The sequence below is a fragment of the Anopheles darlingi genome, chromosome 3 (assembly GCF_943734745.1).
Source record: "Anopheles darlingi chromosome 3, idAnoDarlMG_H_01, whole genome shotgun sequence".
NCBI classification, from domain to species: domain Eukaryota; kingdom Metazoa; phylum Arthropoda; class Insecta; order Diptera; family Culicidae; genus Anopheles; species Anopheles darlingi.
This window is the reverse complement of record NC_064875.1, coordinates 41,053,439-41,075,190: the sequence shown is the minus strand read 5'-3', so window position 1 is coordinate 41,075,190 and position 21,752 is coordinate 41,053,439. Positions and strand designations below refer to the sequence as shown.

General features: G+C 48.5%; 1 protein-coding gene across 8 annotated transcripts in view; it reads left to right on the top strand.

The window, feature by feature from the left end:
• LOC125958324 (hornerin) overlaps positions 1 to 21,752 on the top strand; it is a 96,215-nt gene that overhangs the window by 56,599 nt on the left and 17,864 nt on the right. For 7 of the 8 annotated variants that reach the window (XM_049691594.1, XM_049691596.1, XM_049691595.1 and 4 more), the window contains exon 4: positions 16,257 to 17,204. The exons of the other annotated variant lie outside the window; for it this stretch is intronic. In XM_049691594.1, coding sequence (XP_049547551.1) covers positions 17,154 to 17,204 — 51 coding nt within the window. In that variant the 5' untranslated portion in view covers positions 16,257 to 17,153. The remainder of the gene's footprint in view (positions 1 to 16,256; positions 17,205 to 21,752) is intronic. 8 annotated transcript variants of the gene reach the window in all.

Below are 21,752 nucleotides of genomic sequence, written 5' to 3'. Positions count from 1 at the left end.
CATCAACCGTGACGACAGAATCCCTGTCTTGTATCATAGTTCGTGGCCTTTTCTGTCACAATTTGTACTCGTAGTACACAACTTGTTGTGGGAACAGTTCTGGGTATCTTGTTGTCATGATCTTCTATCTTCTGGGTCAGAAATCTGGCGTTCTGTTGTCTACTTTTTGGCATGCTTGGCCAAGGATAAACATTCTATCTGATAAAATATGTTACTAAAAAACGATGCAACTAAACGTCATTAATACATATTAATTGACGTTTCATATCCTAACGACTTGAAGTACACAAATTCTGGTCTCGAAGGTCTGGTCTTCTCTGGAATTTGGTCTAAACTACCAGAACCACTCCATCAATTTGTACCAGTAATACGTACTGTAAGTGATTCAATTAAATGAAACCATTGGACCCAAACCCCCAGACATAAGAAGTCCACAAATGCCGAAGAAGAACTCACAGATACAAGCGTCGATATCAAATGGCGAGAAGTGGCGACACGTTTTTCACAGAATGCTGCACAGTTCGATAGCCTAGAGCAACAAATCAAACAAATAACAACCGGCGACCAGTTCAATGGTCGCCTAAGTGGAACTTGTACTAATTTGCATTTTTATTGAAACGCCATGGGCGCCGCGCGGTTGTGCGAACACTTGTGCTCTCGATCCACATTCTAATTGTTCCATAGTGACGCAATAATTAGCCACTGGTAGGGAGGGAAGTGAGGTAGCTTTACCAAGTTATAATCCCTGCTAATCGGTCAGCTACTCATTAACGGAGTAGTCCCTCTTCTCTCTCTCTCTCCCCCCGTTTCTTTTCCCGCCGTCGCGCAAAAGTCAATCCCTTTTCCCTCATTAGCCTCGCGTCGCGTTTAATATAAATTCTCTCCCCGTCTCGCTTTCACCCTGGAGGCTACTAACACCTACTATTATTGACTGAGTGTGGTGTGTACCCTAACCTCACTAATGCGCCCGACATGACACTTTGATTCTATTAATTTACTCACTCTCGCTCGCTCTCTCTGTGTCTGTGGCTCTCACGCGAGCGCACATTGCACTGATTGCTCTCTTGCTACCAGAGAGCGCGTAGTAGTAGTACGAGCACAAAGTGTCGGATTACACCCCAGATTGTGCTTAATAAAAGGTGAATGTGTCAAATGATTGTGGGCTCCATCTCCCCGTTGGGTGTTGGGCCACGACTCGAGGGCCACGCCAGAGCAGCGGTAGCAGCGCGTCAATGATCCGGATGTGCAAAAGGATACCCGAATTATTCATCGACATCCAGAGTTGAGTGGTGGTGGTGGGAACCGCCGCCTGCCGCCAGTGCCGTCGTCAATCGTGGGATCAAGTGGCGGCTGAGTGAGTCAAGCGCAGCGCTTCGGTATGTGAGAGGCCCCGGATCGATAAAAGGACATTTACACGTTTCACGTTCCTCGACACACACACACACCGTATCCGTCAGATTCGTTCTCGTTCGTCTCATGGTTGGGCTGGTTGAAGTGACTAGCTATAGCTTTTTCGCTTGTATCGTCGCTTTCTCTCTTTTCGGCATTTTTCCATCCATCGTTCTTCCTCTCTCTTTTTCGTGCTCTCTCTCTCTCTTTTACACACTCTGTTGGGGGATGAATTTTCCCCAAGCGAATTTTCTTTGTTCTCCGGCTTGAATCGTCGTCGGTTGTCGGTCGGTCGGTACGTTCGTGTTCTCGCTCGACGCAGATGGTTCTGTTATCCTTGTTGCTCGTTTGCTGCTGGTGCTGGTGCCTGCCACGCTGCATAACATCTCATCTGCTTAATAATGGCGGCTGACAGGCACCAGCTCACCGTGCTTCGGCCATTTCGACCACCAACGGTGACTATATTGTCCTTTCAGTCACTCATCCAATATTCCCATAGTGCGCCCTCTCTCTCTCTCTCCGGAGGGGGGGAAAATTTTCGATCCAAGCGGATGTCCGCTGTGTCTAGTGTCATCTCTGTTCCGGTGGGAGAGGACCTTAAAATGGGCGACAAGTGGCAATATTTTTGCATTTTTCAATCTGTCCAACATGGCTGCCTCGACTCGTGCGCGCTGCACAGCACAGCATATCATCCGTGCTAATAATCCGTATCCTCAGACACCACGTCAGACGCTCGCTTAACCACCACCACCCAAAGGAGGAGGAGGGAGGGTTCATCATTTTTCATGCAAAACGAGAATGCTCTGATGCGCGCGGGTGTGTGCAACCGATCATTACTGGGCTGAAAATCACCGACATTTTGTGTCCCTCTCATCGTTACTGCTGCCAATGATGATGATGATGATGATGATGATGTTCGTGAGGATGATGATGGTGATGATCCATCTCATAGACATTTCGGATCGCCCTATAATTTGGGCCCGCATTTCCGTCCCATCGTGTTTGAGAGGTTGTTGGATGGCGTCGTCGTCGTCGTCGTCGTCGTTACTGCCTCGTCGTGTACGTGTGCTGTGGGTGTGTGTACGTGTGCTTCGTTTATGTATCGGTTTATCGTTTTATCGTATTATTATTTCCTCCCTCGGGCTGCTGCTGCTGCTGCTGCTTCCTTCTTTTTGGGCCATGATTTTGGCCAACCGAGGGAGGAGATTAAGCGTTTTCGCCGTCTCGCTTGGGACGCCATTTTCACATTCTCTCTGACACACACACACACACACACGGACGCACACCTCGTTCAGTCGGCTGTGCACGGACAGACCACCGGAACAGATTGGATCGGAAAATCAATCACGGGTTGAACATCGGTTTATGCGTTTTTGCTTGGTGGGCTTCTCTCTCTGTTTGGGTTGCCTTTTGCTTGGATGTGTTTTTTTTCGGGACGAACTTTTCCGGAAAATCTGATCCAGTAAAAGAGAGAACGAGAGAGATAGAGAGAGATTTTGGATTATACGAAGAGAGAACGCGAAAAAGGGCGAGCATTTTTCACAAGCCAACCAACCATTGGGGATATCCGTCGATTTGTTTGTTGACTTTTCGGCCACGGTTCGACACGAAGGCGCGAAGGAGGAACCGAATGCTCCACCGGGGAGTGGTGGCGGTGATGGTGATTGAGTGGCGAATTGGTTCGAGGACTAAACTGACGGCGGGACTTCGGACCGTGTTGTGGGGAAGGGTGCCGGGAGATGGGGTGGATCCGCTTGGTGTATTTTTATTAATAAACTCTAACTGCTCTTCGTGTATCGCTGCGACCGTCCGGAATCACATCGATGGTGGTGGCCGTGTGCTCCTCAGACACAGCGCGGTGGTCTCGTGCTTCTCGGAGTTCTCGGCCCGAAGAATTCCTCCCCTTCCCCCCACTACGGCGGCCATTACGGTGGTCTCTGCAAATGGGTCTACCGCGCCACCCCGGACGGGACGCCGTGTGTGTGTTCTTTCGCGTGAGCGGATGCCGCCTCGCCACGACCAAGTGAGCCGCTTAATGGAGTGAAACAACTGGCGCTTCCTTCCGGTGGCGGTCGCGCCGCGCGCGTCTCACCATCACGAGTTTCGCAATCCCCCGCCCCCTCCGGAAATGTCGATTTTGGAGGCCGATGGTCGGCAGACGACGACCACCACACGGCTGCCTGCCACGATCACAGGATTAGATGTGGCTGGGTGGCGTTGATGGTGGTGGTCCCGAGGTTGGACTGCCTTCGCTACGCGTGCCTTCTTCACATCATTCTCTGTGGCCGTGTAAATGGGGCGTGTGCGTGTTCCTCGAATGGTGTGTCTGATGGTCGGTCGGAATGTTGCATTTACCATCAACACAAATTAACATCAAGAGCGAAAGAGCTCTCTGTTGTTGTGGTTTTGGTGGTGGTGGTGGTGGTTAGCTTCTTGATCCTTTTTGATGTAATCGATCTTTTTACGACTATTTATCGGTGGTGGGCAATAGAACTGGCAACGTACGTTCCGAGGGGAAGAGAACGATTGAGTGCCTCGGGCCAAAATGGCACTTCATCACGACGACGCGGTCGACGGTGCTAATCAGCCATAGAAAAGGTGGTGAAGGAGATAGCGGTCATAGCTCCGGTAATTAGAGAGCGCGCCACGTTTGATCGACATCACTTTCAAGAGCTCGAGGAGAGCTTCGAGCAGCTCGAGCTGCTGCTGCTGCTTTCCTTAAGTGTATTGTTGGAGTGCGTCTTTCAGCAAATCCTCTGCGGCATCAAGTCACTAAAACTCTCCCACCGCGACCAATCGCTAATCGTGCGTTGCGTTGGGTTTGCGTCGTTATCTTTTATATTTCACTTTGAAGTGGCCCTCGAAATGCGAATGATACACCTACCTTCCACCCACCACCACCACCACCAGTCGGTTTCTTAGTGGCATTATTCCACTTTATTATTGTTGCGCCCTCGTTTCACTTTTCACTTTGATCTCTCTCTCTCTCTCTGTCTCTTTCTCTATCACTCCCATGACGACATTTCGGTTTTCGAAAAGGGGCGAATGTAACCGAAATCACTGCCCAGAACCAATTGAGAAACTGCGACTGTGCGAGGCACACCATCCGCTCGCTCTCTCTTTCTCTATCTATAGTGGTGTCCAGTGGCCGTGCGGCGCCATACTTTGCCCTCCTCTCATCGCCACCGCGGACTAATTATGCAAATGATCATTGATTGACGTGATCACAGGTCACACCGGGTGTGTGTGTGTGTGTCTGTGACCAGTTTCGAAATGATATGCATACACACGCGCACACATGTACGTAAGTACGCCCGCCCCCCGTATCATGATATGCTACTTCCTTCTTGCACGGATTATATACATCCTACACGATGCCGCCCGTTTGTCGATGGTTTCTTCTTCGAGGGAGGCGGGGTGACGAGATCTTATAAATATGATCCCCATCATTAGCAAAGAGCGTGGTGGTGGTGCTGCTGCTGCTGCAGGATGGATGATGTGGTATCTCGGTGGCAAGCGTCAAGGCATCAAGAAGAAGTTGGTGCACTAGTAAGAAGCAGCAACAAGTTCGCTTTGCTGCTGCTGCTGCTGCACCGGTTTGGTCCATTTGCTGCAGTTTTCACTGAGACATGCATGCACTGCTGAGACGTACGTTGCTGCTGCCTGTTGGATTTGTGTGGGATGATTGATGTTCCTTTGGCCATGGTTAGCTTGATCCTACGTTTATTGCATTACTCGACTGCTCGAGTAGATTAAGATTTGAACATAAGAAATATGGCTCAATGAAAGGGTGCCTCTGTGTGTCATCGAAGGCGTTTAGGCGTTTGTTTAATTTGTTAATTACTGCTTGTTTGCTTGAGGATGGATCCAGGATGGTTTAAGAAAAAGGAAGTTCGTTAATTCAAGCCAAAAATAGGATCATTTTTGATGATTTTTTATGTCAAAACCAACTTCAACTTAACTACTCTGCCTGAATGTCATATTAAAGAACAACTTTCCAAATAATACGTTCGTTATTTGAGGACTGTTTTCTAAATAATAAAGCTATGGTACTCGAATGTTCGAAAAACCTTTTTTGTTGCAGTGTCCATCGCAGCCCCGATGAGTTTTTGTTAAATATTATTTTTTTCAATTTTTGGTATTTACAGAAATTCATTCAATTTAATGTATGAAGCAAGGCTTTTCAAAAACCAATATTTTTTTCATTCATCAAAAAACAACCATACATGATAGTCTTCAATGGATTAGCATTCATGACTAAAAATAAATCATAAATATGTTTTGAAGTTTGGATGAAAATATGTTTGGAAAATTAAGTTGATCTCGTACAGAGAGCATTTTCATCGTTAAAAAAATCCAATATTTTGTACGTTCCGAATGAATTACTTCTAATCCAATTTGAGTGAGAGTTCCTCTAGGCATTCCAATGCAAATCATTGATCGACTGCCGCCTGTCAGCGGCGACCAATCGCTTGGGGGGGTGTGTGTGTATGAGATAGAGAGAACGGGTTAACAACTGTGTCCGACGATCTGTTTGACAAATAATGGAACAAAAAACCGTTTTCGCGGTGAGCTCTTGGCGTGGCATGGGAGGCGGCTACATGATTGAATGGTTTTAGCGTGTGTGCAGACTAGGCGGACGCGCGCGCCCCACCATCGTGTCTCCTGTCATGTCGCCCGGACAGAGCATATGTGCTTGCTGGTTCGTTCTGTTCGCTCGCTCGCTCGGTTTAGTCAATCGACTGATCCGACATGTGCACCCCGTGCAACCGTTTTACTGACGAGTTTAGTGATGGCGGACGGGGGGGGGGGGGGGGGGGGTGGCGTCAGGTTATTGGGTGGGCAACGCCGTCGGCGTCAGCAACAAATTAGCAGCGGTACGCCAACTCGCCAACATGCTGCCTGCTGCCAGCAACCCGTCGTCGTGCGAGCGAGTGAGCAAAAGGATTTCTCGTATATTTTAAGTTTGATTTTAGGTTTTTTTTGTTGTTGTGGCATTGTTGTTTGCGTTTCTCAAACGGTAACGACGTTCCTCCTTCGCCTTCACACCCCAAAAAGCCAGCAGCTGTTGGCGTACAAAAAGAAGAAAAAAAAGGGAGAACGAGAAGCTGCTGCAAATTGGAACATATGGGGGTGAGTGATATGTTTAGAGTAGTATCGCTAACGCGGCACCTCGTCGACCAAACCAACCCCCAAACCTTCGTGTTTTGTCGAGGTGGTGAGGGGCACCGATTGACCCGCGGCGGAGGCCTGGTGGTGGTGGTGGTGGTTGTCACTTGGCGTGTTTGTTCATGTGGCGTGCCAACTACCACACACCGGGTCGCTAATCACTAGCGTTTGCGTTCATTACCTTTACACCCTACAACGAGTAGCAGCACCAACGACGAGAGAAGAGGCCAGGGCATGCACAGCTCGGTTTAGATTTTTGTGCTTCTGCCAACGTGGCGGCACTTTCTGTAATTGTTCTTTGGCATTACTACACCTTTGCGCTTACCTTGGCATGATTGATGGGGCGAGATACGGTAAATTGGCATGATTTACTGCGGTGCGGGCGGAGAGAAGATTAATGTTTAAGACAATCTTGAGTAGTTCATTGTATCAATGCCAATGCCATTCACTTTAATTCTCATGATCCCGTACGGGTGTAACTACGGCAGGCAGGTGACAAATTTCATCTTCGTTAAACTATAAATCTTTTGGCGTATGGCTCGTTCGTTTTTGTAAGTGTTAAAACGACGATAAATCTTACTTTAAATGCTTGACTAAAATACGAACCGATTGACTTATTCCTTGACGATAGTGCTATGTGTGAACTCATGTGTTATTTAGACGGTGGAAAGAAAAAAAATATTGAAGCGATTCTTGTTCATCTTTCGTTGCTATTGAATGAGTAGATACGACTTTTTCTAAGCGTTATTAATGAACTTATTGACCACTTATCTTCACAATGACTTTGTAAAAGCTTAAAAAAGTCTTTGTCAACATAACGATCAAGTAACACGGAGCAGGATTGGTTGCCACTCGATAAAACGATGGAATTGGTCAGAAGTGTTTTGGTTTAAAATTCGAAAAGATGTGCAGGATCTGTTATACATCGTTTTGTCATGTATCCGCCGCTATATATCTTAAATCATAATGGTTGATATTGTGTCGTTGCAAGACAAACATTTCAACGAATTGTGATTGATTTTTTTTATAAGTATCTGTTAGTTGTCGATTGAGTTGGCGATTGAATGCCAGCTCGCTATACAGATTAATGACATCAAATGGGTAACCAATAAAGTACAATTATGAGAACCTATAGCCATTTGGTTTGGTTTGGCCATTTTTAACATACAGAAAGGGTGACACTGACTGTCATGCTTTTGGTGCATTTCTGAGTTTGAACATTACAAGGTTGAATAATTTTATGTCAATTTTTCTCAAGTTATCGAAAATCAAATAGCCGAAGATTGTTTTGGATTTACTTGTGAAATAGCATAGTAAATGTGATTTTAATGTTTACAATGCTGATGCCGTACGCTAGACACGTCGATTTGTTACCCGTAAACCCCACAATTAGCACACTGAAAGACACACCTCTTACCAGCAGCCAACATTGGCTCGGACAGTCCTAGTCGCCGTCAACCGTCCGAAGTGTGAAAGACTTAACAGCGCCTCTTCTGGGCCGTGGTGTGACGATGGATAAGGAAAGTCGGCTCCACCTCGCTCCGGCTGCGGCTGCTGTCTGCTCAATTTACACTCATTACTCATGCACGCTCTCCAACGTGACAACTCAACTCCTTGCTACCCCGATTACCGATCGACGTCGCCGACAACCACAACGACGACGACGATGACGACGACGAGAACGACGAAATCTCTGTCCCAAACCTTAAACACTCGTCACCGAGCGTTGGGGGAGGTCTTCGGTCTCGGTAGTAAGCTGCAAGTGTTTGCCTCCTCTTCCTCGTCCCACACACCACTTGCAAGACAAAATTAAATGTGTGACGTCACACGCGGCTGTTTATCTTTTCAATTTGGAAACAAGTTTTCACGCTTCACGACACACACACGCACCCGTGCGGCTTTGTTTGCTTTTCAATAAAAAATAAAAACCATCAAATGATGTTGCGGTGGTTGATGCTCAGTGGTGTTGGAATTTTCAACAAAAAAACCAACTTTCGGAACATAATCAATGATGAATGTCCGCTAGGTGCGCTCGCCACTGTTCAACTATGGCTCATCGCTGGTAGCTTCTTATCCTCTGGTTCACCTTCGAGCGAAATGTTTCGAGCCAACGGATTTGTGCTTCTGTTGTGGTAGCGCTCTAGGGTGGCGCTAGCTCCTCCCGTTGGTTCCGATCCGGACAGACGTTCCATGGGTCGGTGCTTGCCAAAACGACCAAAGAGCATTCAACAATTATCCAGAACAACGATCGCGGCAAGATTGCTGTCGGCGGCGGCGGCAGCGACGACAAGCAGAAAGCTGGATAAATAGCTGCGCCGACATTGCTTCTGCTAAAGATGATGTGGCATTCCAATTCCAAGGAATGTGGCCAACAGCAGCAGCAGAAGCGAAGAAGGTCGTCGAGTGTGGTTTGATGGCGGTTCTTAACATGTCTTCTTTTCCTACTACTTCATCAAATCCGGGGCCTAGTGCTGCGCTCACCTGAAATGATGGTGCCTGGTCGGTCCCCACTCTTGGGTTCGCTTTTCACGATTTTGCGGTTTATTGCTGCCGCTTCTGCTGCTGCTGGAGTGCTGTTTGCGGTCCGGCAGAAGAAGGCTTGACCTAAAGAAAACCCATTCCCATTCGCATTCCCTTTGCAGTTGTCCGTCGTCTGAGAAAGCTGTACACTCCTCAGACAAACACACACAGACAAACACATGCGAGCACCCTGTTGCTCGCGTGCTTGGTTCGTTAAAATTAGTCTGTCGAGTGCATCACCATCATCATCATCATCATCATCATCAGCGGTTGATTTTGTCTGGCTCTTGGTGGTGGTTGTGGTCATCGTCGTCGCGGCTTTTTATCCGCGGTTCGCTTTCTTTCCTTCGTTCCACCGATCCCCGTTCCAATCAATTTGTACTTCTCTCTCTCTCTCTTTTTCTCTCGATGTCCAGCGACGAGATCTTGGACACACGATGCGTTTTGCAGCTGCATCTGCATGTTGCGAATGTTGGGGAATTGCATTTGCCATCGCGAGATCGCTGACCAGATTCTCGTTCGCGTGTTCGCGTAGCACTCACTTCATCGCACGTTGAATGTCGCTGTGCCGCCTGTTGCCTTTTTGCATGCGCTCCTGTTGCTGCTGCTGCTGCTGCTGTCAGCGAGTGCATTAATTTTATGAGAAACCCAACCAACGACCCCCACGCCAACCCCATTATGATGCCATTTATTGTGAAATTGATGGGCTATCAGTGGATCAGTCGAGAGGCACGAGAGGTGGAGGACATTTGACATTTTCGACGATAATTTTCAAACAACAACAAAACCCCCTGCTCGCTGGTGGAAACGCTATCATCATGGTAATCTCTTAATCGGGCTCGAGACTACAAGAAAGGCTCAAGGCAGAAGAAGAGAAGAACCGACGAGAACCCCCTGCCGGATCGTTTTGTGTCGAATGAGTGTCCTCCGGCAGAAGAGAAGGTTCTTCGGGGGGGGGTTTCGTCTTAAGATAAGATTTATGGTGCGGCCCGAAGCGCTGACTGACCGAAGGCGATTACACACACACACACTCTCACACTCACACTAAGCACCAAGTGGGAGCGGTCAGCAGAACAAAACATAACGCAGTAGAAAATCACATTCAATTCAAGCCAGCTACTAGCCAGCAGCAGCAGCAGCAGCAGTCGATGGAAAAGAGCAGGAGACGATGAAGAGAGAAGGGATGTAGAAAGGTGGCAGGGATGACGTTACGGCTCGCGCTCTGTGGCCCCATTTCGAGAGAAGGTGGTACCCCCGGTGGAGAAGGAAGAGGACACGACAGCAACAGCAGCAGCAAAAGAGCACGTTTCTCGATTGTAATGAATCCCGGCCCGGCGATTCGGGCACGATGGTAGTGTTTGCGCGCACTGGTCAGCATCATCAACCGCCACCACCACCACTCCCGTTCCATGTCCGTTTGTAAGATTTATGCACTTCTACTGGTGCTGCTGCTGCGACTGCCTGTGGTGCATGCTTTGTGCTGCATTGAGCAGCGTAGCCTTCATGGTACCGTGTAGTCTCTTGTGCGCTTTTTGTGATGAACCGGAGGTACGCTTGGAAGCATAGAAATGCTCACTATGCAGCTCGAGCACAGCAGTTCCGTCGAGGAGTTTTAATGAAATCGTGGCTGATGCTGCCTCGATGGCTGGATGGCTGGTTCTTCCTTTTCCGGGTTTCCGCCGGAGCTGGAAGGCAAAGTTTAAACACAGAACGAACCCACCCCCACCCGACACAGGCACCGTTACACTCGTGCTGATGATAGAGTTGTGCTGCAGGCCCCAACCAAACCAGAGGGCAGGCAGTCCAGAAGCCAGACACTCGAACTAAGTCCGCCCAATTAGGAGAGAGGATATTATTTTGGGCAGTTTATGAGCTATGTGTTCCTCTCTGCAAGTGTGTGATTTGGTATAGAGCTCGTTCCTGTGGTAACAATGAGAATGATAGGTGGCCATAAGTTGCATGAAGATTAAGTGGTTTATTGCTGCAGCTTATGGTTTAGTTGGAATTGATCCTTCTACGAGCGTGTTTTCACGGTTTAGACACTACTCACTTTGGACGATTGTTCAACTTGGTCGTTCAAAAGCTAACTAATTGTGGTACGCTTAGATGGCACAGATGAGTAATCTACGCCGATACTACCATCAGTTTGCTTGTTTTCTTCCAATTATCAGATTCATTCTTAATAATTTGTATGTAATACATCGATTTCATGAGTGACCTAAAACCATTGTATAGATTTGAACTATCGATTACCATTAAAAAACTGAATATTTGATGTAGTTTATGATATGTTAGAAGACAAGAATAGTCCTTTCCTCATAATTTTCTGCATTTGGTTAAACTCAAGTGTCTCACAAGCCTCTGATAAACGTTGTTCTGTTGACTTATCAACTTTTCACCAGGTGATCAAAACGAATACACATGGCTTCGATTCCAGGGACACGAAAAATACGCTGCGTTCAGCTGCGTTTATCATGTTTAACCAACGACAGTAGCTTCACTGTTGATACTTCTTTGAACCTTTTTACGTAGTTTGTCTATCCCAAAATGCACCCAAAATTCTGCACAAAAACTAAGGGACAAATCACTATTAGCGGGTGCAAATCCCCCGGGCAGCCAGCTTGGCAACCACCACGGTGACGACGGTACCAGCCGTGCGTTTTCTCTGCAAACGGAACCGTCTTGTTGGTGGATTGGAGCGCAGCATCAGCGTGTGATGATGGGGGTATTACCGTGGTTCGCAGAACAAGCAAACCTTAGCTTGCACCTCTAAGCGCAAACGATGTCACCGACAAGTGTGCTCTGTATGTATTTCCCGGGTTTTTGGTACACGTCTCCGCTCCCGTCCATGTTGGGTGTTTGGTTGGTTGATTTCGGTTCTGGCTCGCTTCTCGCCGCGGCAACACACGACGTTGACGACGATGATGCTGGTGCTACTGCCACTGCTACTGATGATGATGATGAAAGACCGTGAAACGTGGAACATTGGTTCCTTCGAAAAACGACGAGCAGAGCATTCCTTTGGCATTGCGATGCCGCCACACACACACACACACGGGCGCGCGTGTGTGTCGTGTCTCTTCGGTCATCCTCTTTTGCCACGGCAAGAGAGAAATACAATTTGTGTGCGATGACAGGACACAAGCGCCGCTTCGAAGAGGCTTGAGCACCGTGTGCGCAGTGTTTGGTACGGTTTCTGCTTTCTGCTTTCATGTTGCAGCAGCATACGGCATCGGCACCGGGTGGTGGTACAACGGAATGATGGTGGTACGTGTTTGGCCTGCACAATTCGTTCCACACTGATTTAGTATGGTGTAACGTCGTCACCCCTCTCTAATACACACATGCCTGGCGTGGCCTGGCCTGGTCTGGCCTGGCTTGGCTGGTTGGTTTGGTCTGGTCTGGTCTCTGGCGGAACGGTGCGCTACCAATGCTCTCGACGCCTAGCGATGCGCCCCCTCTGACTGATGTGCGTTTGTTTTGCTTGGGTAATTAAGATTTTTCAGCGTCAATTGCGGTCGGTGATAAATTACATTCACCACCAGCACCACCGACCTCGAGCCGACCGAGGAAAGGCCGGAAGGATGGATGGATGGATGGATGGACGCGGACAGGGACGTTCTTTCCTCGCTCGTTCGCTCGTTCCGTTATGGGAAATGCGCATACAATGCGCGCGTTCTCGTCCGCATTCGCGTGTCGAGCAGAACAAGATACTGCCGAGGGGCCTCTTCATCGCCCCGGGAGACAGGGTGAGATTTAGAACATGACAAGTACCAGCAGCACTCTCTATCTCAAGAGAGAGGGAGAGAGCGCTACTTGAGGTACTAAATTAGTGACAGCTCGGTGAATTCAGTCGGCGGTCGTCGTCGTCGTCGTCGTCGTGGTCTTTGCCAACTGTAGACCATTAATAACATCTGCGCGCTAATAGAGTGTCGCGCACCTTGGCACACTGCCTCTGTAGGAGTCGGATTGAATGATAATCTGTGCCATTCCGCGAGGGGGCTCAGTAACTGCCAGAATGGATCCCTAGATCCTTCACACTTTCACCGACTTCTGTCATCGAGAGCGCAGAGAGCGTGCGGAGCAACTTTACCCTAGACCAGACATTCCTGCTGTCACTTTTCTGCCATTGGTCTGAACTCCCGGGATTACGCGAGTGTCGGTCTAGTCCAAATTGGTCTCCTCCTTCTCCTGACACGACAACGGAGTGGATATGGATAACCGGTTTTTGACGAAGTAGAGAGAAGTCAAACTCACCTAGGATAGGAAGAGGAATGCTTTCTGGCGGTGGCGCCAGTCCTCTCGGCGCAGGAAGGTGTGAACTGAGTCGACACCTCGACTCAGAAGCAGCAACAATGGGCCGGGTGTGTACTGCCGTGTGTTGGCTCCTCAAACCCCCTCTCCTCTTTCAAACCAGCCATCAACAGTCGTCTCAAGTTGACAGTTCAGTTCGTCCCGGGGGCGCTAGGTGTGTGTGTGCTCTCCAGTTCGGAGAGCGAACCTGTAAATCAGCCATACCGCCACCACCACCATGGCCTATTGCTATCGCTAGGTCCTCTCGTAGCGCCGTTCCGACAAATGGTAGCAGAGGTGTCAGGGCGGGCGCCTTTAAACAAGTCGTTAATATGTCGCTGCTGGAATGTGGACGAGTGGTGTGTATGCTGCACTGCGCTGCGCCCTCCAATATTGGAGCAATTTAATGGCTGCAACACCGTTGCGTTGCGCCACCGAACTAACACGACTCTCAATAGGCGCCGGGAATTTTAACTACTTTTACCCCAAAGGGCTGAGTGAGGGCCTTCTGATAGTGCATAGAATGATGAGGTCTCTTTAGAGTGACGTATAGAGCACACTGGAACAGGGTAGAAGGACATGGAGGCCAAGCTGCATCAACCTCACTCTGTTGTAGGTTAGTTTCCAGGTCTTCTGCTCTTCTAAGTCGATGGGCTTAACTCATTCGTCTGAAGTTTGTCTGAAGTAAAGTTTATGACTTTACCACTCTCACCATCAACTGTCCGTCCTGCGTGAGGTTACAGTTGGTTACTCTCTAACCAAGTCTGACTTGCCCGTGCCGCCGAGTCGAGCAACTCACCTCGAAGGGAAAGTATAGTAGCTTCCGGGTTCCGTCGGCACTTCGTATAGGAGCACGATACACGACGTATGGTGTGGTGGCCTGTGTTTCATCTATCAACTCCAAACTCGAGTTACCATTACCATTCAACTTCTTCTTCCAACCGCTTCGCCGCGCTTCAGTTTGTCATCATTAGCATGACCGTTTTACCAGTTTATAGTTGGGGGGAGCTGTATCGTCGCACCGTCTTCTACGTCGCTACGGCCTGAGAAAACGAGGTAGTAGTACGTTGGCGCTCCAGGTTTTGCGATGGCGATTGGCCATGGATATGGTATGGTGGTTGGGAAGTTCGTTCGTTCGACGACAGTTCGTGAGAAGATGGAAGAGACAGCCGGTTGTTAATGAAGATGTGTACATGGTACCAACCACTCAGCTCCCATCATCCACCGTCCGTTATCACGAATTAAGTTTCGGTTTTCTTCTTCTCCTTTTCGTGGTGGCTGCAAAGCACTCGCCGCCCGTCAGTCGGGGTAAACGTTGGGTGGATCATTTAAATGGCAAAAGACATTAACGGTAATTATATGAATGAGCTGTGTGTATGCTCGTCGGTTGTTGTAAGCGCGACGGGAGGACACACACACAACCACCTACAGAGAGAGAGAGAGAGCGAGAGAGAGGACCATCATCGTGGTGTGGTGGATCCTGTGTGTAAATGATGGTGCAAATGGTAATCTGCCACTTAGGGGCGCGCGCGTGGCACGCATGATAAGTTCGCTTTTAATCGCGAAGTCAATTTGTCCATCCAATGGCGATGGCGGCGGCATTACTGGGGGATATCACTTTAATGCCCGACGACCCAAGACGCCGACGACGATGATGATGGTGATGATGATGTTGGCAAAGAAGCTCCTGTGCCGTGCTGCTGCTGCTGCTACTGCTGTTACTGCTAGCAGTGATATCAGGTTTCCTCGCTACATCGTACCCTGTTTGTTTAGCCCAGGCGGGCTCGAATGGCCACGATGTAACCAAACGATGTCTCGCGAAAGGAGAATGGTGGTGGTTCATCTTCCTGCAACTCCATGGAATACCGGGAGATAGAAGCGCTGGTAAAGCAGACAGCAACTGATGATGATCATTCACTCGCGCCCCTTCGTTCGTCCGGAGTAGTTTCCTGAAACTACTGCTACTAGGTCCATTGGCCACACCCGGTGGCCGCGCCCCCTATTCCCGTTGCGCCGTCGACGAAACGGAAGATCACGTCGATTTTACGATTTTCCGCTTTTATGTTTGTTTGTCCAAAATACAAAGTGTTCGTCCGTCATTTCCCGCTCCTCGGACCACTAAAGACATCGAAGGCGAGTTGAAGGAACATCGTGGAAACACTGTAACCGTCGTCGAGGGAGGGGTGGGTTCATCACCACTCTGTGTTGTGTTGTGGACTATCGGTGGGGGTTTTCGGTTGCAACCTAAAAATAAACCGATCGCTAAAGATCAGAAACCGCCTGGACTGCGGGCTCTCCACGAAGATGGAGGTTACGGGGAGAGGAGGGACTACAAATGTGGATGCTTCATCATTTGGAGATGGAACCAGCCCGATATCCCGATAGACCGGTTTCGAGTTTTGCACAAAGTTTTACGATGCAACGAACGTGCTCACTACTCAACAAGAAAACACTGGACCTGGAACCTTGGGTATTTTGTGAACCAGGGGAAGATTTATGTGTGTGTGTGTGTGTGTTGGTATGAAAGCGCGGATCCGCATGATCTGCTTCGATGGATTCGTCGAAAAAGATCAACACAGAACAAGTCGCGATCCTCCGGAACTTGAGGAGGATCGTCAAATTTTTCACCACATTGTGGTTCCCAGTAATGTCTGTGTGTTTTGCGCGCTAACTTGCATGAGAACCTACTATACTAGCCGTTAGTAGCGTCCGTTTGTGTCCCTCCAATTGTGTGTCTGTAGTTTTGTGAAGTAGTAACTGAAAGTGCGCAACCGAATCACCAACAAAACAAACAAAAATAAAACACCACCAAAAGTCGTTTGAAATTCCCGTGTTACTAACCTCTCTTTTGTGGCACCTCTCTCTCTCTCACTCTCTCTTGACAGAGCATTCACCGTTTGCTAACCCTAGCGCCAAACACCAGACGCACCATCGGCCCCAAGCAACAACCAAAAACAAACAAAAAAAACCGCTCGGACAATGCCAACTAACGGGCGGACGCTTCTACCGTTCGACTGCTGCGCTATCGTCAAGCTCGTCCTCCACAACACCGGCGGTGGTGGCCACCATCCGTCGTCCGTCAGATCATCCGCGTGGCGCAGTGGCTTTTGCCATCGCTAGAAAAAAAAGGGGGCAACAGGAGGTGTTAGAGAGTGTGAAGGAAGGCAGGGGAGAGGCAAGGCAAGAAGAAGGTGGTTGAGGCAACTAATTCGAGGTGAAGAAAGAAGGATACGGTGTTCCACCCTCCCCCGCCGACGGTGGTCAACAGGAAGCACAGAAAAACAGAGGAGGGAACACAGGCAAGCAGATCGATCGATCGATCCATCCCCTCCCAACCCGGTAGGCGACTGAATGTATTCGGTGGCCATAGCGGCGGTACGAGGAAGTTCTCCATCGCGACAGTCGCGTCGTCCTCGAGCAAGGATTGCGAGTAGCTTCGCCGCTTTCTGCGAATCGTCCTGGTCGTCCTGGTCGTCGTCGTGGTCCAACGGAGGAGTAGAAGAAGAGCAGGGTCTATGGGACGCACGTCGTCATCATCATCATCATCATCGTCGTCAGTATCTGGCAGAGCAGCGAGAGCACCGGTGTGACCGGTCAGCGAGCGAACGGTCCAGCAGCAGCAGCAGCAGCGTTCGAGTAGCGTGTGTCGTCGCCCGGAACCGGTACCGGAAGGAGGAGGAGGAGGAGATCACCACTCACCGCCGCCATCCAACCGGTGCCGCCGTCACCACCAGCGCGCACCCCCATCCGATCCAGCGCTTCCGTCGCCACTGCGGGGTAATATGGCCACACCGCCAACCGAAGGAGAAATCAGAGTGGGTCCCGGCCATCAGGTAAACGACATCTATGTACGTATACTTGTTCAGAGAGCTGTCTCCAGAAAGCTACCGCTGAAATCGTCACCGTCGTGTCGTTCCCGTGTCCCGGTCCGGTCGAGATCGAGTGCACACGACGATGCGCCCTCCGGATTGCCAGTTGGTTGTTTTGCTCCGACATTCCATGGAGTGGATCCTCCCTTCCTGATTGTCGTTGTAGTGGTCTATTCCTTTTGGTTTTGCCTTGTCCTGCACCCTGCGCTGATTGTAGTGCTGCAGTAGGAGCTTGATATGGTATGATGGCTTGATGAAAAAGGATAAGCTAGTCAAACACCGAAAGGGAAAGAGAGAGAGAGGAGAAGATCGTTGTTGAGTTGCATCCGATCCTTTGCTGCAGTCGCTGCCTGTATGCGTGTGTGTGTGTGCGTGTGCGTATGGATGTTATCTGTGTGCCCCCCACCCCCCGCCCGTGTGGTTTGTAAACTTGTTTTATGATTTCACCCAAGTGCAATCCACTTTATTGTCATTACATGCATTCTCTCTTTGACTTAATTTGTTTGTTATACGTTTTTATGTTGCGTGCGTAAATTATTTCCCTTGAAAGCGGAGAGGGGACTGATAAGTTTTCGATTTTATTGTTTCCTTGCACTGCTTCAATGCAGCAGCAGCAGCAGCAGCGTGGTGGTTGATTGTTGTTTCACTTTTCCACTTTGCTTCTCGATTAACCTTTTCTGTTGTTGCCTTTGACCATTTCCGTTTGTTTGCTGCAATTGTCGTATAGTGAGTTCGCATAATGTTATCTTGTTTATCACACCTTTCACCATGTCAGAGTGATGCAAGGAAGATGCTTTTCTTTCTTTTGCTCACCTTCTCGCGATTGGCTGCTGAACATTCTCTTTTCTTATTACTACTTAGTCCATTTCGTTTACAAGAGCAATTTATCGTGACTAAGTGGGAAAAGTGTTCTTACAATTTTATGTTTTCTATAAGCTTTCTCTTAAATACAGACCAGGGCAGCATAAAGGAGCTAGGTTAGAATCTGGTTTTGTATCTCTTGCATCTTGTTATTGTATGTCTTTTATTCTTCTTTTTATGTTTGGCATTACCTTTTACATTTATGAAATGCACACACATTATTTTGAATTTTTATGAAAATCTGACATCTTACATGAACCACTACTACAGATACTTATTCGATTGTATGTCTCAAGATGATTCCCCTGATCGCTAACATTAACTGGCGCTGTTATTCCAGTTATTTGTTGTTTCTCGATGTTTTTCCACGCGTGCTCTGCATTTGTTGCCGTTCCGTTCCGAGCAGCATTTTCACACGCCAATGTGAAGGGAGAGAGAGAAACGAATTTTCAATCAAATTTCACAGTTCTTGCCACCTTTCATCTGATTACGGTCGTCGTCGTCATCGTCGTCGTCGTATAAAGCGTTACTGCCTTATGCCCTTATACGGGTTCAGTCACGGTGGTGGTGATGATGGCTGCCCGATCCGTTAACCATTCCATAATTCATCCACCGAAGCAGCGTGCTGCGCGGTCCTCCCGTTTTGTTGCCTGCTGCCTGCTGCACAATGACGCTCCATGATGTGCGCTCCCAACCAGACAGAGACTGACCGACTCGTTTCCTGTGTTCCACCGCTCGGTGGCGGCATAAGATGAAAGATTTTTTTTTATTTTATCGCTTCGGTTACGGGTTGAAGTTGTTTTCGCTTCCGGCCGTCTGTCCATTCGGTCGGTCGGGTTGGCTGGGCCGGGTCCATTCGATCACTATTGGTGCGTACGTGTGCGCTTGTGATGGATTTTTGAATCTTCAGTTTAAATCAGTTTAAAACTGTGTGTATCGGCCCCATGTTTATCCGGATTGGAGCCGGATTATATCTGTTCCACTGGGGATGTGTGGATCATCGCAACGGAATGGGATGGGATGGAACTGGCCGCCCTGTCGGTACTCTCTTCAGCTCACAGCTTTTTTGGACATCTTTCTTTCTTCTCCTAAGGGACATTTCGAGTCCCGTGGCGCTCGATACTTTGCCCGAGTGTCTTTTTGGCGAGATTGGACTTCTCGGAAGGAAGGGTGAGATGAAACAAAAAGGAAGAGGAGAAGGAAAGCCAGTCGTTCGGTTTCGTTCGTGGCCTATTGTGTCACACGCGATGGAGCGGTGGTGGAATGTTGTGGCGGCTCATAAAAACGTGGGTTTCACGCGTTTAACGGTCAATAAAAAGTCATAATTTACGGACCTACCACTAGCACCACCAGCACCACCACAAGGCACAGACCCCCTGATCGGGCTGGTTGGGTTGGTTGGTTGGTTGGTTGGCTGCTGAAGTGAAGTCCCGTCACCGACAGCGCCGCCAACAAGGCTTCATTTTCATCGTTTTGCCACGGTGGAGAGAGCCAGGGTGCCCTTTAGCTGTTGCCGTTTTGTTTCATTTTGTTCTGCTTGTTTTTTTTGTGTGTGTGTGTTGATCTCTTCTTTCACTGTTGCAGAGAAGGCTTTTTTAGCGACGAGGTTTACTGTGCCCAGACTCCTCTCCCTGTCCTGTATATGTCAGTGTGCGAAAGATGGGAGTAGGAGACCCCCGAGCGCGCGCTGACATACGTGGTGTGTGAGGTGCCCATTTTTTCCCTTTTTTTTCTCATGAAGTTCGCTCCACTGGGAGAGCCGATGAAAAGTTCAGTTCTTTTTGGTTCCAATAAAAGACAATTTGGGAATGAAACAGGAGTACGCTGGCATGATGGTCTAAACACTCCTCACAGACGGTTTGGTGTTTTTCGGTGTTATTTAACGTACTTTGTGGTTTGATGATATTAAAAGCGTCACAAAGGATTGAAGGCTTTTTTATGTTCTAGTTTTTGGTTCACTTTGTTATAGCATTTGTTATAGCAGTTTCTTGGGCGTTTATGTCTATTTTCACCATTTAGTATCCTGTTTTTTTTAGTTCTTCAACTTGAAACAATGAATGAATGGTTTCTCGTTTTTCATCTTCAGTGTTTTTTTTTATCGAGGAAAGTGTAGCGTAAGGTAAAAGTGGAACGATTTCCCATTTTTGTAACTGGTTTTTATCGTTTTTTAAATGTCAAGATAAATATTTTCCCTTCCACACGAAAGCTCTTAATTTGACAATATAATTTGGACTTGTATCTGTTGTGTTTCCACTATAATCTCACTTAAACGGAACACTCCCTCCCTGTTGGGGCTGTTCGTGGTGCTGGCCAATTCCTATTAATTGTTGAAGCGCTTCGTATCATACGCGCTTAACATCACATCATCATCAAACATACATCTCCTTCCTCTCCCCTCGTGCGTTTGTACCTCTCGCGGTGTACAACAGTGTACAGCAGCAAGAAGGCAATCGAGATATGGTTTACAGTGTAAGTGTAAACAAACAAATGATGGCACCTCGGCCCTCCTCGTCCACATCATCCTTTTACCACTCACTCTTACGAGCAGTAGCTTGCGTGTGGTGATGGCGGCGGCGACGGCAAAGATCATCCCGGTGGTGGAAATGGTGGAAAATAATTAATGATCGTTGCTTTATGATGTTTGAACGGATAGAAAACAACTTGCAGATGGTGTTGTACGCGCACCGCGCCCTGGTTGGTTGTGGAGATGTTGGCTGTGTGTTGTGTTTCCATTTCCCGTTTTCCCGGCTCTATTTTGATGTTCTAGCCCTCGTTGCGTGGTGGTCGGATGGTGGTGCTGTTGCTGCCTGTCGGCATCTCTCAACATCCCGTTTGCCCCTTTTTTTGTTGTTGTTGTTGTTGTTGCTGCTTTTAATTTCTTCCCGTCGTCGTTTATTTGAAAAACGATGAGAAAAGCGCATAAACTTATGCTGATAATTTGCACCATAAGCTCGTTCGCTCCGGCTTCGTCCCGTACTCACACGCACACCCAGTTCTCGCTCCTGTGTGTGTTTTTTTTGTTTTGTTTTGCGCGAAGTCATTATGCGTGGTACCCGCCCGAGATGAGGAAGTGCCAGCAACAGCAGCAGCAGTAGTAATAATAATAATAATGGAAAGCAATAAGAGTGCGAAGGTATTACCCCAGCAGCTCTCCCGGGGCCCCCGAGAGAAGTGAGAAGGTACATGTTGATCGTTTGCACGTTCGCACATATCGTTCCCGTGTTTTTACGAGGCAGAGAAAGATGGAGGTCGGGCCAACACCACCACCACCATTCATCGCTAGTGGAAGGAGAGCGGAAGGTTAAAAGGGGTTTATGGAAATCGGATTTTATTGCCATTGCGCGCCAGAGCAGAAAGCTGGCAATGTTTGGTATCTTTACTGTTTTCGCTTGGGCACAACTGCGCTTGCTGCTGCTGCTGGTGCACGCATCGATCGTACCCCTGCAATAAGTCGCTTCTTACATCATCATCACTACCTCCTATTCCCAGGGCGGCGAATCGATGGAAAGAAAGCAAAAATTTATTTTGTACACTCACTTCTCAAGCAGCAGCGACGATGGCGATGGCCGATGAGAGGCCGCTTGTATGCGTTTGATTGATTGATTTCCTGCGCACACGAGCGCACCATTAATTAAACAAACATAAACAGGG